The following is a 16,802-nucleotide window of genomic DNA, read 5'->3' as shown; positions in this document are numbered from 1 at the left end:
TCTGTCTAATATGCACATCTTTGGATTGTGGAAGGAAACCAGAACACCAGGAAAAAACACACGCAGACACGGGGAGAATGTGAAAACTCCACACACACAGTCGCCTGAGGTTGGAATCAAACCCCGATCCCTGACGTTATGAGGCAGCAGTGCTAACCACTGAGTCACCACACTGCCCAGATGGTGATGATAAAGTGTGTGATCTGGCACAAGTTTTGCCCCATTCCAAGTCCTTTCAACATTGACAAAAACTTCTCCCCACTTTGTATGCTACCTCCCTGCTCCCTGAATTGACCTACCCAATAAAAACAAGTCACATTCCCCGGGATGATGGGATGCAGTACCATCTTCTGGGTTTGCCACTTGCAATTGCACTCACATGCCTTCCCAAACACGCCTGCAACTGAAAACTGTGCTTGTGAAACCTGAGTTGTTTGTCTCCTGATGCCCACTAAATTTTCAAAAAATAAAGAGAATTTTTTTAAAGCAGAGAAATGTTGAAGGTGGCACCCATCCTGAGGTTAAGTCTGATGAAAGCTGTTTAGTTGGTCTCCTAGCCTTCTGCATGATAGTTTGTGAACAATGATTGAATTAATGGGAGGAAAAGGTGTTAGAGTTGAACTGTACCCTCCCCTTCCTTGACACGAAAATAAATGCATACACGCAAAAATTCACCCCCAAAGACGCTTTGCAACAACAACAGATATTGCATTCGGTTGTACACTGAGATAATCTGATCCAATCAGAAAACAAGTCTGGGACTTTCCTGTTCATTGCTTGTTACTAACTGACCCAACCAGGAGACTCAGATTACCAATTTAAATTAATGCATTTGTTTTAATGTGGATTATATTCACACATTTCCCACACTAAATTTCTGATGAAACAACAAATCTGCATTATACATTGTTTGCATGCATACCACTTGCCCTGCACCAAGCATTAAATAGTTTTCACACCAATATGAGACAATTTTAGAATCAAGTTAGTTTTGTCTCGATAAGCAAACCCTTGATTGTTCACACAAAGCATACAAGGGAGGTCACATTGTGGCTGTACAAGGCAATGGTGTGCCATTTTTAGAATACTGCATTCAATTCTGGTCTCCGTCCAACAGGAAAGATGCTATTAAGCTTGAAAGGTTCTGAAAAGATTTACAACAATTTTACCGGGGTTTGAGCTATAGGGAGAGGCTGAATAGGCTGGGGCTATTTCCTCTGGAGTGTCAGAGGCTGAGGGATGGCCTTACAGAGGTTTATAAAAATCATGAGGGGCATGGATAGGGTGGATAGCCAAGGTCTTTTTCCAAGAATAGTGAAGTCCAAAACTCGAGGGCATAGGTTTAAGGTGAGAGAGAAAAGATTTAAAAGGGACCTAAGGGACAGTTTTTTCACATAGAGGGTGGTGTGTGTATGGAATAAGCTTGCAGAGGAAATAGTGGAGGCAGGTACAATTACAACATTTAAAAGGCATCTGGATGGATATATGAATATGAAGGGTTTAGAGGGATAAGGGCCAAGTGCTGGCATATAGGACTATATTAAGTTAGGATATCTGGTCAACATTCATGTGTCGGACCGAAGGGTCTGTTTCTGTGCTGTACAGCTTTATGAATCTTGACTCTAACATTCAAATTCTAAAAGTTCTCTGTAAAGCTTCTGCTATAATCACAATTTTCTATTTCGATTTCAGTTAACCAATGTGTACGGGCAATTAAAAGGTTCACTGCTGACATGTTTTAAGTACTTTTAAGAAAAGCACAACTCAAGAACGACAGTCCTGTTCAGTACAATGTTTTTTCTTTAATATCTCAGGGGATGAGCCCATCACTTTTAATCGTAGTATTTGTTGTCCATGCTAATTGCCCTGAACTGAATGATTTGTTTCAGAGTGCAGTTAAGAGTCAATCACGTTGCTATGGGTATGGAGTCACATGCAGGGCAGAACAGGTAAGGATGTCAAATTGCCTTCCCTGAAGGACATCAATGAATTAGTTGAGTTTTTGCAAATCAGTGACAGATTCATCAATAAAAAAAACAAGCACATTAATTGATGCAAGATTTCAGAGCTGTGAGATGCAGCAGGATCTAGGTAATGTAAAAAGGTTAGTATTCAGGTAATATTTAGGAAGGCTAATGAAATGTTATTGTTTATTGGGAGGAGAATTAAATGCTAAAGTAAGGAGATTATGCTGCAATGATACAGTGTGAGACCACATTCAGAGTATTATGTACAGTATTGGCTTCCTTGTGTAAGGAAGGATGTGAACGTGTGGAAATGGTTCACAGAAGGTTTGCCAGATCAATACCTGCAATTTGTGGATTGGTTTATGCAGAATGTTTTGAATGGCTAGCCTTGGTTTATCTGGATAATAGAGGACCAAGTGGTGACTTGAATAGATTTGATTAAAACTGAACTGCACAAAGTTTGGTATCCTATCACCAAGTCCCCCTCTATTTACATGTGCACAGTATAGGTGCTCTCACCAGCCAGCTCTGAGCCTGTCCCTAGAATGAGGAGACTCTCTGAATCCTCTGTTTATTTTTTGTGTTTTTTTTTGTTTTTTCTTTTATTTTCCAGTGACAAGCAGTGCCCTACACTCCTGTTTTTCTGTTTTTTTGTTTTTTTCCCACACTACCGCCTAACTGGGGTATCCTTTGTTTATATCTGTCAGCCTGGGCTCCCTGATTGGCCCAGGTTAACAATCTCAAACAGGGATCTCGTAGTCATTGCAATCTGCCTGGCCCTGGTTCCAAACACTGCAGAAACATATAGGTTCCTGAGAGGTCTTGATAGAATGCGTGTGGAACAGACGTTTCATTCTGTGAGAGAAGTTTGAACTGGGATCATTGTTTAAAACAAAAGAGTCACCCATTTAAGACAGAAATGAAGAGCATTTTTTGTTTCTCAGAGGGTCATAAGCCTTTGGAAGTCTATTCCTCAAAAAGGCAATGGAAGCAGGAACCCTGAATATTTTTTAAAGGTGAGGTAGATAGATTCTTGATAAGCAAAGGGGTGAAATATTATTGGGGGTAGATGGGAACGTGGAGTAACCATTATCAACTTGAACGGCAAAGCAGAAGTAACAGGTTTATTCAATATACCAGACTTTTATTGAATTTAACTTACTTGTACTCACTGTTGTTGTATTTGAGCCCATGCTGCCAAAGCATTGGCCCCTTGGGTTACTAACCTAGAGACAATACTTTTACATCACTGTCTCCCGGAGGTAGGTTCAAATGAGGCACTCAAGAGGACATTAGATGGTTATTTGGATAGAGGTAATGTGCAGGGCTGAGGGGAAAGCCAGGCGATTAGCATTGGGTGATGAAACTCATTTAAAGAGCCAGTCCATGCCTGATGGACCAAATGGTCTCTTTCTGCACAGTAACAATTCTGTGATTCTAACCTAGCAAGTTGCTGCCTAATGCTGATTATGCATTTAGGTGCTAATGAAAAGTTTGCAATAAAGTCAATGGTGAACAAATGTTGGCATACTGAGTTAGTAGATTTTCGCTACCAGTAATCTAAAGATCGGTTTAATTTTTTTTTAGATTAGATTAGATAACCTACAGTGTGGAAACAGGCCCTTCGGCCCAACAAGTCCACACCGACCTGCCGAAGCGCAATCCACCCATACCCCTACACTTACCCCTTCACCTAACACTACAGGCAACTTAGCCTGGCCGATTCACCTAACCTTCACATCTTTGGACTGTGGGAGGAAACTCATGCAGACACGGGGAGAATGTACAAACTCCACACAGTCAGTCACCTGAGGTGGGAATTGAACCTGGGTCTCTGGCACTGTGAGGCAGCAGTGCTAACCGCTGTGCTAGAAAGTGGTGAGCAAATAATACATCTGGAATTGAATATTTGTCTCTCAATATCATTTTTTAAAAATCTTAAGTCTCTTTGGATCACAAAAGTCCTTTAGGGAAGGAAATTTGCATTTTGTACATCTGGTCTACATATGATTCCAGACCCACAGCAATGTGGTTGACTCTGAGTTGTACTCTGGCCTGCAAAGTTGCATCGTAGTACCAAACCACATCAAAAACCTCCTGACAGCGCAGTGTGCAGATCACATTGGTTGCAGAGGTTCAAGAAGGCACTCACTGGCAATGTCCATATCCCATGAAATAATTTTTAAAAATTTCCTACAGAGAATCATATTGCACTTACTGTACAGAAATACTCAATTCATTGAATGCCGCACAAAAGTCTCACTAATCTCACCTTACAAATATTCCTTCTCCTATCCCTCTGAAAATAGATGATCACCAAAATGTTTGTAACTTTAATTTTACAAAGAATCCTTTGTGGGTTGAGGGTGTTGCTAGCTAGGCCAGCATTTATTGCTCATCCTTTATTGTTCCAGAGGGGAGTCAAGAGTCAATCATATTGCTGTCAGCTTGGCCAGACATGTAGGCCAGACCAGGTGAGGATGGCTGATTTCCTACACTAAAGAACATTAGAGAACCAGATGGGTTTTTGGCAATGGTTTTGTTGTCATCAGTAGATTCTTAATTCCAGATTTTTAATCCCACTCATTCCTTTTCTCAATCAAGTTTAGTGAAATATGGGATACGTTTTGTTTAATGCGGAGCCTGTAACATTGAACTAGGTACAAAATTGATTACATTTTGGACACATTGATCTCTGTTGTTTGGATAATGCCAGTCCCTGATATAGCTGTAGGAAAGTGAAAAAGCAAGTTCTTTCAATGCACATCATGAATTGCCTCAAAAGTTTAAGGCAATGGGTTCAAGCTCCTTTAAGGACTTATCCCTTAGTCTAAGTTGACACTTCACAGTTGATCTGCTGACAGTCTCATTACCTTAATCAAGAGTACAACTTGCCTCTTCAATCAAATTAGTAGACAGCTCACTCAGCCCCAGGTGAAACCAGAAGTGGGTTTGTATTGGGAAACAAAATTTTCTGAAGATGATTCCACCCTGTCTGACTGAAACCTACTATTTACAGAGGAACCTCGATTAGCTGGCATTCAATTATTTGAATATTGGATTATCTGGCAAAATCTCAAGGGCTCTGCTTGGCTAAACAATGTTATCCAGTATTCATTTATCTGGAATTCGATTAACCAAATGAAACACTCCCCGCCCGAGTCTTTCGGATAATCAAGGTTCCTCTGTATATGATCATGGAGTCATGGAGGTTTCAAAACACAGAAATGAGCCCTTCGGCTCATCATGTCAACATCGCAGTCATTAAACAACTATCTATTCTAATCCCATTTTCTAATGATTGATCTGTAGCCTTGTATGCTATGCCCTTTCAATGTTCTTACCTAAATATCTCTTAAAAGTCTTGTGGGTTTCTCCCTGCACCATTCATTTAAGCAGCGAGTTTCAAATATTCACCATCCTCTGAGTGGGAATAATTTTTCCAAAATCCCCTTGAATCCCTCTATTCCTTACTTTAAAACTCTGTCCTTAGGTATTGACCCCTCTATTAAAGGGAAAGCTTTCACCCTATCTACCCTGTCTATGTGTTTCAGAGGAGAAAGTGAGATCTGCAGATGCTGGAGATCAGAGCTGAAAATGTGTTGCTGGAAAAGCGCAGCAGGTCAGGCAGCATCCAAGGAACAGGAGATTCGACGTTTCGGGCATAAGCCTGATCTGCTGTGCTTTTCCAGCAATACATTTTCAGCTATGTGTCTCAGAGCTTTGTCCACTTCGGATATATCCCCCTGGGCCTTCTGGGTCCTGAGGAACATATCACCAGGCCATGTTACCTTAAATTAAGCTTCATCTGGTTAACCTTGTTTCTCATTCCACAAGTGCCTGTCAGTTGAATACTTCCAACATTTCCTTTCTTTATTTTGGATTTTCAACTTCCACAGTATTTCACATTGGTTAAAAAAAATGGCTCCATTGTTTTTATAGACTTCGTAGGAATCAAGAATAAAAATTATAATTGACAACTTGCATTAATGTAATATGGTTGAAGGTAAAATGCTAGGAGAAAATGAGGACTGCAGGTGCTGGGGATCAGAGCTTAAAAATGTGTTGCTGGAAAAGCGCAGCAGGTCAGGCAGCATCAAAGGAGCAGGAGAAAGGCCTTATGCCTGAAACGTTGATTCTCCTGCTCCTTTGATGCTGCCTGACCTGCTGCGCTTTTCCAGCATCACATTTTTAAGCTCTGAAGGTTAAATGCCACAGGGTAGTATATCGGTGCATTACTGGATAAACTTGAGCAAGTTAGGGAGATTTCACTTGGTCCAAAAGGAACATCTTAAAGTGGGAAAGGGATAAAGGAGGGAATACCAAAGATTATCATCAGGCAACATGACTAAAACTTGACCACTTACTTAATAGTGGAGTGAGAAAAATTAAGGATGTGCAAGAGAATTGGGGAGTGCAGAGATTTAAAGGGTTATAGGGCTGGAGGAAGGAACACAAAACAGGGAGAGCCAAAGCCATGGATAGATATAAAAAGAAGAACGGGGAATTTAAAATCAAGGTATCTGCTAGTTTAAATGCCAGTGTAAATTAGTCCAACTCGGTTAAGACCAATGATTTCAAACTCCATTCATGTTAACTGTCTCTTAAAATTTCTGATCTTAACTGGATACTCGCAGAATTAATTCTTTGTAAAATGGCATAAAAGTCATACACAACTGGTTCCAGATCTTTTCTAGAGATGATAAGAAAATCTCAGGTTGAATTTGTTTAGTTCCATGGCGTCAAACCAGTTGTAAATCCACAGGCATGGCAATTGAACAGAAATTGATGCAGATTAGAATAAGGACAGAGTTTGCCAATCAGTTAATTGATTAGAAAAAAACTGTTTTCTCATCAAACATTTCCCATCAAGTCTACCTCAACATGCAGTCTAATTGCATTTTGAATAACACCAATGTTTTTGCCTTCATAAGTGAGCAGGCAAAATCTTTTGAGTTGAAATATCTTGCTGGCTAAATTTCCTGCACACCTGTTTCCATGTTCTCTCGATTGTTTTATATTGATTTATTTTTAAAGGAATAATCTGCACAGTTTAATATTGATTGCAATGGCGTTGCTGCTAGGTGGATCATCATAATCCTGACGCAAAGCATTTTCAAAGCATATTGATGCAAAGATGACAGCATAGCTTAGGATTCAGGTTAATGATCAGACTCCTCACATTATTAGCACCTAGTGTTACGAAGCCAATTCCTTGAGATATCTTCATGTCATTTGAGCATATCATGAATATAACTATAGTTAGAGTATTTAAATTGTCATGTACAGTTTGTTAAATATGAAAATGTCTAACTCGCTTTTTGTGCTTCTTTGTAATGGTTACATTTGTCTCACTATTTTTGCAGAAGACAGTGGTGAAACCAACGACTGATCTGGACCTGGTATTTATGACTGAATCATAGAATGGTTATGCACAAAAATACATTTGGCCCGTCGGGTTTGTGCTGACTCTGTTCAAGAGCAGCCAAGCCAATCTCAGATCTCCAACGTTTCTCCATAACCCTGAAAAGCTGCTCTTTTTAGATAATTATTCATTTCCCTTGTGAAAGCCCTGATTGAATCTTCCTCCAACTCTACATCTCAGTGTATGCTTTCCCGATCTGAGCTGTTTTGAACCTGAATCTGTCTGTTTTGAAAAGATTTCATTGAGTTATAGAGCCGTACAGCACGGAAACAGACTCTTCAGTACAACCAGTTCATGCTGACTATAATCCAAACTCAGCTAGTCCCATCTGCCTGCATTTGGCCCATATCCCTCCAAATATTTCTTATTCATGTACTTATCTAACTGTCTTTTAAATATTGTAATTGTACCCACATCCACTACTTCCTCTGGCTGTTCATTCCACACACAAAACAACTCTCTGTGTAAAACAATTTGCCCCCATGTATTTTAAAATCTTAAATATATGCCCCTTTGTCTTGAAATCCTCCAGCCGAGGGAAAAGGCACTTAGTATTCACCTCATCCAGATGCCTTATGATCTTATAAACCTCTATAAAGTCACCTTTCAAGCTCCTGTGCTCCAGTGAAAAAAGTCCCAGCCTATCCAGCTTATAACTCAAACCCTCCATTCCCAGCAACATCTTGGTAAATCTTTCTGAACCCTTTCCAACTTAATAATATCCTTCCTATAACCGGCCAAATAGAACTGCACACAGTACTCCAGAAGAGGCCTCAGCAATGTCTCGTACAATCTCAACATGACTTCTCAATTCCTATAAACAATGATCTGAGCAATGAAGGTAATTTCCTTCACGTGCAAACAGTTTCTCCCTTTCTCTCCTCCTGGAGCCCGCCCCTGTTAGTTTGTGCATTATCAAATTTCCTCTAAGCCTCCTCTTCCCAAATGAGGACAGCTTCAGCTTATGCTGTACATCTCGATGATTCTATGACCATCATAATCAAAATCCTTCATCTCCAGAGCCACTCATGTAAATGTTGGCTGCATGCACTTTAAATATCTCACATACAACCCTAAGAGTGGAGCCAAGAATTAGATATAACAGTCAATTGAGGTTGAACCAATGTTTCACAAATGTGTACCATAACCTTCTTTATGTATTAGTTCCCTCCATTTATGAAGCCCAGGAACCCACATATTTTCTTGTTTAATTTCTCATCCTGTCCTGGCACTGTCAGCAATCTGTGCCTTTAATTCACCAGGCCTCTGTGCATCACTTTAGAAATTTATCTCATTTTGCAAATCTTCATTCTTACTAAATTGTATCGCTCACAACAGGGAATTAAATCACACACTTTTAGGCTCATACTGTGGTGCAATATAGAAGGAAGCTCATAATGAGTGTGCCAATGATTGCTCAGTGGTTAGCACTGCTGCCTCACAGCGCCAGGGACATGGGTTCGACCCCGTCCTTGGGTGACTGTCTGTGTGGAGTTTGCACATTCTCCCCGTGTCTGCGTGGGTTTTTTCTGGGTGCTTGGGTTTTCTCCCGCAGTCCAAAGATGTGCAGATCAGGTTAATTGGCCGTGCTAAATTGCCCATAGTATCCAAGGATGTGTAGATCAGGTGCATTAGTCAGGGGTAAATGTAGAGTGCTAGGTGAAGGGGTCTGGGTGGGTTACTCTTTGGAGGGTCGGTGTAGACTCGTTGAGCCGAATGGCCTGTTTCCATACTGTAGGGATTCTATGATTCTATGAACTCTTCCAAAACAATATCCAATTACCCCTCCTCCCCTGCTTTTTCTCCAAATCCTTGCAATTTTCTGCTTCAAGTATACATCCAATTCCTTTTTAAAAATTATTATTGGATCTGCTTTCACTGTCTTTTTACCCGGCACGTTTCAGATCATTTTAACAACTCACTGCTTTCCCTCCTCTATTAGAGTCATAGAGTTATACAGCATGGAAATAGAACCGACCATCCAACTTGTCCATGCTGAACAGATATCTTAAATTAATCTCGTCCCATTCGCCAGCATTTGGCCCATATTCCTCCAAACCCTTCGTATTCAAATACACATCCAGCTGCCTTTTAAATGCTGCAATTGTACCATTTCCTCTGGCAGCCCATTCCATACCTTCACCACTCGCTGCATGATAAGTTTCTCCTTAGGTTCCTTTTATATCTTTCCCTTGTCACTTAAAACTATGCTCTCTAGTTTTGGACACCTTGACCTGGGAAAAAAAGACCTTGGCTATTTGCCCGAATGATTTTATAAACCTCTATAAGGTCAACCATCAGCTTCCAACACTCAAGGGAAAACAGTCCCAGCCAATCCAACCTCCCGCTACAGCTCAAAGCCCTACCACCCTGGCAGCATGCTTCTAAATCTTTTCTGTGACCTTTCAAGTTTAACACTTCAAAATCTCTTTCTATCTGAAGTGTGAGTCAAAGAGAAACTGGTCAAATGCTACAGCATTCTGGCTGAATCCCACCTTAAAGAATTGGGTCATTTCTGCCAAATGAGAAATAAAATTATATATTTGAACACTGATGACAATGTGGGAAGCTGATGGATTCAGGTATGTTGTCCATTGGCATGATCCCATTAACCCTCCATTGAAGAAAATTATTAGTGTGAGGTTGTAACTACGAGGGAAGGATACCTGGTGTTGTGTGACTTTTAATATAACATATCTCATGGCATTAATTTGGAGAAATGTGGGGTGGTCATCCTCATTGTCCTGACCAACATTTATCCTTCAATTAATATGATAATAAGAATTATCTACGTGATTACCACACAGCTGTCTGTAGGAGCTGGCTGTGTGCAAATTGGCTGTTTGCTAAACTGCAACAGTGGCTACACTTCGTTTGAAAAGAGAAGTCTGTGGGGCAACACATAGACGTCTTAAAAATGATGGAAGGTTTTGATGGAGTTGATAAAACAAGGAAGTTTTCACTTGCAGCAAGTGCAAAAGAGCATGGTCAATCTAATACAGTTACTGAAATATTAAATAGGAATCTCTTTGTTCAGAAAAAAATGAGAATGTGGAACTCGCTAATAGAGAAATAGTATTGAGGCAAGACAAAGGGGATAGTAGATAAGCACATAAAGGCAAATGGGATGATTCTTGTCAAGATCAAATTTGGCATGGACTGATTGGGATGAAATATGCCAGCCATGGCTGAGTTGGCAGCTCTGCTTCTCAATCACGAATGTCTTGAGTTCAAGTTCCACTTAAGCTCAAAGGTCCAGATCAACATTCAATCCAGTGCTAAGTGAGAGCTGCATTCCTGGTGGAGATAGCTTTCAGATGTAACATTAAAGCGAGGATCTCTCCTGCTAATTGTAATTAATATAACCAATAATATATAATGTAGAGGAACCAGTGTTGGACTGGGGTAGACAAGGTCAAAAGTCACATGACACCAGGTTATAGTACAACAGGTTTAGCTGAAATCATAAGCTTTTAGAGCGCTGTCTCTTTGTCAGGTGAAGTCAGAGGCAGCACTATGAAAGCTTGTGGTTTCAAGTAAACCTGTTGGGCTATAACCTGGTGTTGTGTGACTTTTAATATAACATATCTCATGGCATTAATTTGGAGAAATGTGGAGTGGTCATCCTCATTGTCCTGACCAATATTTATCCTTCAATTAATATGATAATAAGAATTATCTACGTAATTACCACACAGCTGTTTGTTGGAGCTGGCTGTGTGCAAATTGGCTGTTTGCTAAACTGCAACAATGGCTACACTTCAGAAGTATGGGTGGCACGGTGGCACAGTGATTAGCACCATGCCTCACAGCAACAGAGACCCAGGTTCAATTCCTGCCTCAGGTGACTGTCTGTGTGGAATTTGCACATTCTCCCCGTGTCTGCGTGGGTTTCCTCTGAGTGCTCTGGTTTCCTCCCACAATCCAAAAATGTGCAGGTCAGGTGAATTGGCCATGCTAAATTGGTCGTAGTGTTAGGTGTAGGGGTAAATGTGGGGGAATGGGTCTGGGTGGGTTGCATTTCGGCGGGTCGGCGTGGACTTGTTGGGCCGAAGGGCCTGTTTCCACACTGTAAGTAATCTAATCTAAAGTACTTAATTAACTGTCAGGCGCTTTGAGACATCCAGTGGTTGGCAATCAAAATAAATGTCTTTTTTCTTTTTTCCTTAAACACCCTGTTTATGCTCCACATATTCTATGTAATTCTAAAAAAAATCAAAATGCTCTCCTGAATTAGGATCTGAATTGTGAAGAAAATGTGGACACATTTGCACTTAGAAAGAAGGTATTTGAAAGGTATTGCTGCAGATGTAGATGATATTACAAGAGAAAGAGTGAAGGTGTGCTGAATTACCTTCACATTTCTGATCACCTAGTGATCCTGACCAGTCAACAACCTCTATGTCTTTAGTGCAAATCAATGGTAGAAATGGAAATGGAAAAAAACATCATTTGCTCTACTGAAGAAGACTACCCCCAACATCTTATGAGAGATTCTCTAACCTAATCCCACATTCTAACTCTTAGTCCCTAGCCTCATTGGTTATAATGCTTCACATACCCAAGGGTTTTTTGAGTACACTGAAGGTTTTTTGCTTTATTGTTATTTATGCAGTGAGTTTTAGACCCCGTCACACTGAGTACCAATGTCGCTGTAATCCATTATTTCAAACCTATACACCCTAGATATCAAATTTTCTGCTGACGATAATAAACCTCTCCTCTCCCTCTTTTCTAACATGATTTTATCCACCTCCATTTAATCGCCCCCTCATCCTACTCCATGCCAATAAACCCTCACCTATCCCTCAAACCTGATTATCTCCATGTCTTTTCCTCATAAATCTTCTTGGTAACTCTCTAATGTGATCACATTCTTCCCTTAAAACAGTGACCAAAATTGTTTGCAGTACTTTAGCTGAGTGTTCTAGCACAACCTCCTTACATTCATACTTCTAACTTTGCCCATTAAATTGAAGAACCCCATATGTCCTTCTAAGTAGCTCAGAACAAGCGCCATTCAGATTTGAAATGTTAACTCTGTTCCTCTCTCCACAGATGATGCCAGACCTGCTGAGATTCTCTGGCACTTTATGTTTATTTCGTTATAAATCAGCCAACTTTCCTGCAATCTTCCGGGATATGTGGCCACGCTCTACAAAGAAGCTTTATTCTTTTATTCTTCTTTTAACCATTTATTGTGTGTTCCCTAGCCATGTAAACCATTGACCCTTACACTTCTCTGGTTTGAATTCTACTTGCCATTTTTGTGGCCAGCTACCTGGTCCATTTAGATTTTCCTGCAGTCCACAGTTTTCTTCCTCTTCATGGCTGATTTTAATATCTGTAAATTTCTTAATTATAGCCCCTCCATTCTTTCTAAGTTTCTAAATATACTATGAAAAGCAAAAGGCTAACACTGACCTCTAAGGAACCCAACGACAAATACCTGGCCAGTCACAAAGACAAACGCCTGTAAAAGTTTCCCAAATTGCATACTTACTGTTCGAATCACGAACAACATGCATGCTATTTAAAATTAATCCAGATGATAAATAATGTCAGGTTCAAGATCTTAAACGTTCAAACCAAATGTCTGTTAGAATTTGAAATCAATATAAAGTATTCTGAGTTTTTCCACTGTGGATCTGTGATGAGCCAGTAACATCCTCTGACAACTCACTGATCGCATATTGCATTGTGATTTCATCATGTAATCCTATTTTAGGAAAATGTTAGAAGTCACATGACGCCAGCTTACAGTCCAACAGGTTTATTTAAAATAACAAGCTTTCGGGGCTGTTGGACTATAAGCTGGTGTGATTTCTGACCTTGTCCAACACTGGCACCTTCACATCATAGTTTAAGTAAGTTATTGAAAGAATTGAATGTTATTGAAAGTCATGTTCTGATACAACTCATGTTTAATGTAGAAAATAGAAGCCAATATTTTAAAATTTAAAAGAACAAATCTATCAAGAAGGAGATTAATTAAAATAAACTTACCTGCTGTAAGACAGGAGAAGAAGCTAATGATCCAAAAATACTTTTTGTACATCACGCCCAGTTCAACTTACTCAGATAAGAATCTGACTTTATAATGTGTGTCACTAGTTTTGATTAGAAATAACACTGGAAACATTTGCACATCATTTTTTGAGTTGGTGTTTGGTATTTGCAAACTTGTGTCAAACATTTCAAGTGATACATTGGGATATGGCAGCTAACATTCTGATAACCAGAGATACGGAGTAACTGATTGCTGGTAACTCAGAGACGCTTTTTCATGAGTAACCACATCCCACTATCTGTACAACTCTCACTGCTCAAAGGGATGATTCAGAAATTGTTACGTCAGATCCTGTGATTAGATTGCATAATTATAGAATGGTAAAACTACAACTGCCCTTCAATGAAACTATTTAATTAAGCTCACTACAACCTGGGCATATTTTTTCCCTTCCAAGTGTTTCTCTGTTGTGTGATGGGTCTGCCCTATGCACCCCCAGCTCAGTTGGTTGGATGCCCACTGTTTGTGGGTTCAATTCCTGGACTGGTTGAGATCACTATGAAGGACACTCGCTCTCAATCTCTCCCTTACCTAAGGTGTGATGACCCTCAGTTTAAACCACCACCAGTCATATCTCACTCTCTCTCTCTCTCTCTCCCCAATGAGAGAGGAGTCCTATGTCTGGTAAGACAATGCAGATTTTATCTTTCCAGGATCTAGTGTGATCAACAAAAAACAGTTATGTCTAACTAGGAGAGATTTTTGTCTTAAGTAAAACAAAGTTTCATGATAGTAACCATGTACAAGTTTCATGGGTATGCCAGACATTCCTTCAAAGACTATGAAGAAAACTGCAATGGTATATTGATCTCTTTCACCATGCAGGTCTTTCACCACCAGGCAACGACCACCTCCAATAAGACACAAGCTGACCATCACTCCTTGACATTCAATGGTGTTAGGATCACTGAATCCCCCACTACCAACATCCTGAGGGTTATCATTGAACAGAAACAGAACTGGATGCGTGATAAATGGTGACACGGTTGCTCAGTGATTAGCACTGCTGCCTCATGGTGCCAGAGACCCGGGTTCGATTCCAGCCTCGGGTGACTATCTGTGTGGAGTTTGTACATTCTTCCTATGACTGCATGGGTTTCCTTTGGATGCTCCAGTGTCCTTCCACAGTCCAAAGATGTATAAATTAGGTAAATTAGCCAGGGGAAATGCAGGGTTACAGGGAAAGGGTAGGGTGTGTGACTGAGTGAGGTGTTCTTCTCAGAGTTGGTGTGGACTCAATTGGCGAAAGGCCTGCTTCCAAACTGTAGGGATTCTATGAATAATATAAATGTAGTGGCTACAAGAGCAGGTCAGAGGCTGGGAATATGGCAGCGAGCACTTCGTGCCTCCCAAAGCCTTGCACCATTTACAAGGCACAAGTCAGGAGGGTGATGGAATACTCCCCACTTGTCTGGCTGGCTGCAGCTCCAATAACACTCAAGAAGCTTGACACCATCCAGGACAAAGCAGTCCGCTTGACTGGTACCACATCCAATCCCTCCGCCACTTTTGCTCAGCAGCAGCAGTATGTACCATCTACAAGATACATTGCAGAAATTCACCAAGGTTCCTGAGACAGCTCCATCCAAACTTATGACATCTTCAATCTAGAAGGACAAGGGAAGTACGTACATGGGACCACCACCTGTAAGTTCCCTTCTAAGCCATTATCTAAGCTGGTGATGCCCAATGTTTGTGGGCTCAATTCCTGGATTGATGTATATTGATGTTCCTACACTATCACTGGGTCAAACTCCTAGATCCTACCTCCTTCAGGGCATTGTTGGTCAATCTCCAGCACATGGACTGCAGCAGTTTAAGAAGGCAGCTCAGCACCACCTTCTTGAGGGCAACTAGGGACGGGCAATAAATGTTGATCCAACCAGTGATGCTCACATCCTGTGAGGGAACTTTTAAAAAGTCCATATGATTTTTTTTTAGATTACTTACAGTGTGGAAACAGGCCCTTCGGCCCAACAAGTCCACACCGACCCGCCGAAGCGCAACCCACCCATACCCCTACATTTACCCCTTACCTAACACTACGGGCAATTAAGCAAGGCCAATTCACCTGACCAGCACATCTTTGGACTGTGGGAGGAAACCAGAGCATCCAGAGGAAACCCAAGCAGACACGGGGAGAACGTGCAAACTCCACACAGTCAGTCGCCTGAGTGGGGAATTGAACCCGGGTCTCAGGCGCTGTGAGGCAGCAGTGCTAGCCACTGTGCCACCGTGCCGCCCACGGTGAAGAAGTTAATTCACTCCTCAGATTAAACCATTTCAGAGATTAAAACTTTTACACAAAACAATTCTCTTTCCAGTGTCTTTTCCAACAGGGTGTTCAAAGTCAAAGACCTTGCTGTGTAAAAGATGTTTCCTTTGTTTAAAATCAGATACGACGTGGAGGTGCCGGTGTTGGACTGGGGTGGACAAAGTTAAAAATCACACAACTCCAGGTTACAGTCCAACAGGTTTATTTGGAAATATTAGTTTTCAGAGTCTGCTTCTTCATCAGGTAAGTACTGGGGCAGGATCATAAGACACACAATTTATAACAAAAGATCACAGTGTCATGCAATTAAAATGATATATTTAACAACCCTAAATTGCTGTTAAGTCTTTCATCTTTTAGAATGGGTTGCAGGTTTCGGTTCATTAAAATGTAAATCCCATATTCTCATTAAAAAACATGACATCTCAGATCAGACAGTGTATTGAAGGTGTGAGGTTAAAGTCTGTCTATAGCTGAAAATGTGTTGCTGGTTAAAGCACAGCAGGTCAGGCAGCATTCAAGGAACAGGAAATTCGACGTTTCGGGCCAGAGCCCTTCATCAGGAATCAGTCTGTCTGTATCCCAAACTTGAGTCAGGCTGGTTCTATTTCCAAAGTAGGAATTTATAAAATGTTATATGGATTGACTGCCTGCAGGTTGTGTGCTTTTTGATTAAAAATAGAATGCATCTGCAAATACAAAGCTGCAAATGCAAATTCACCCCATACACTTATATGTATGTGTGCGCATGTGAGGGAGGGAGGGAGAGTGAGTGAGTGAGTGAGTGTGTGTGTGTGTGTCTCTAGTGGGGTCACTTGCAGTGTGACATGAACGCAAGGTCCCGGTTGAGGCCATCCTAACAGGTACCGAACCTGGCTATCAGCCTCTGCTAGGCCACTCTGTGTTGTTGCCTCTCCTGACGTCCACCTTGGAGGATGATCACCCGAAGATCCGAAGCTAAATATCCCTGACCGCTGAAATGTTCCCCGACTGGGAGGGAACATCCCTGTCTGGCGATCATCGCATGGTGTCCATTCATCTGTTGACACCGTTCACCCCTGCCAT

The 16,802-nt window shown here is 41.0% G+C and overlaps 1 protein-coding gene across 2 annotated transcripts in view; it reads right to left on the bottom strand.

The window, feature by feature from the left end:
- LOC132829638 (uncharacterized) overlaps positions 1-13,588 on the bottom strand; it is a 39,928-nt gene extending 26,340 nt beyond the window's left edge. For both annotated transcript variants that reach the window (XM_060846957.1, XM_060846958.1), the window contains exon 1: positions 13,399-13,588. In XM_060846957.1, coding sequence (XP_060702940.1) covers positions 13,399-13,450 — 52 coding nt within the window. In that variant the 5' untranslated portion in view covers positions 13,451-13,588. The remainder of the gene's footprint in view (positions 1-13,398) is intronic.
- Between the last annotated feature and the right edge of the window lie 3,214 nt (positions 13,589-16,802).

This window comes from Hemiscyllium ocellatum, chromosome 29 (assembly GCF_020745735.1).
Source record: "Hemiscyllium ocellatum isolate sHemOce1 chromosome 29, sHemOce1.pat.X.cur, whole genome shotgun sequence".
Taxonomy (NCBI): Eukaryota; Metazoa; Chordata; class Chondrichthyes; order Orectolobiformes; family Hemiscylliidae; genus Hemiscyllium; species Hemiscyllium ocellatum.
The sequence above is the reverse complement of the archived record's forward strand: the minus strand, read 5'-3'. Positions and strand labels throughout refer to the sequence as shown.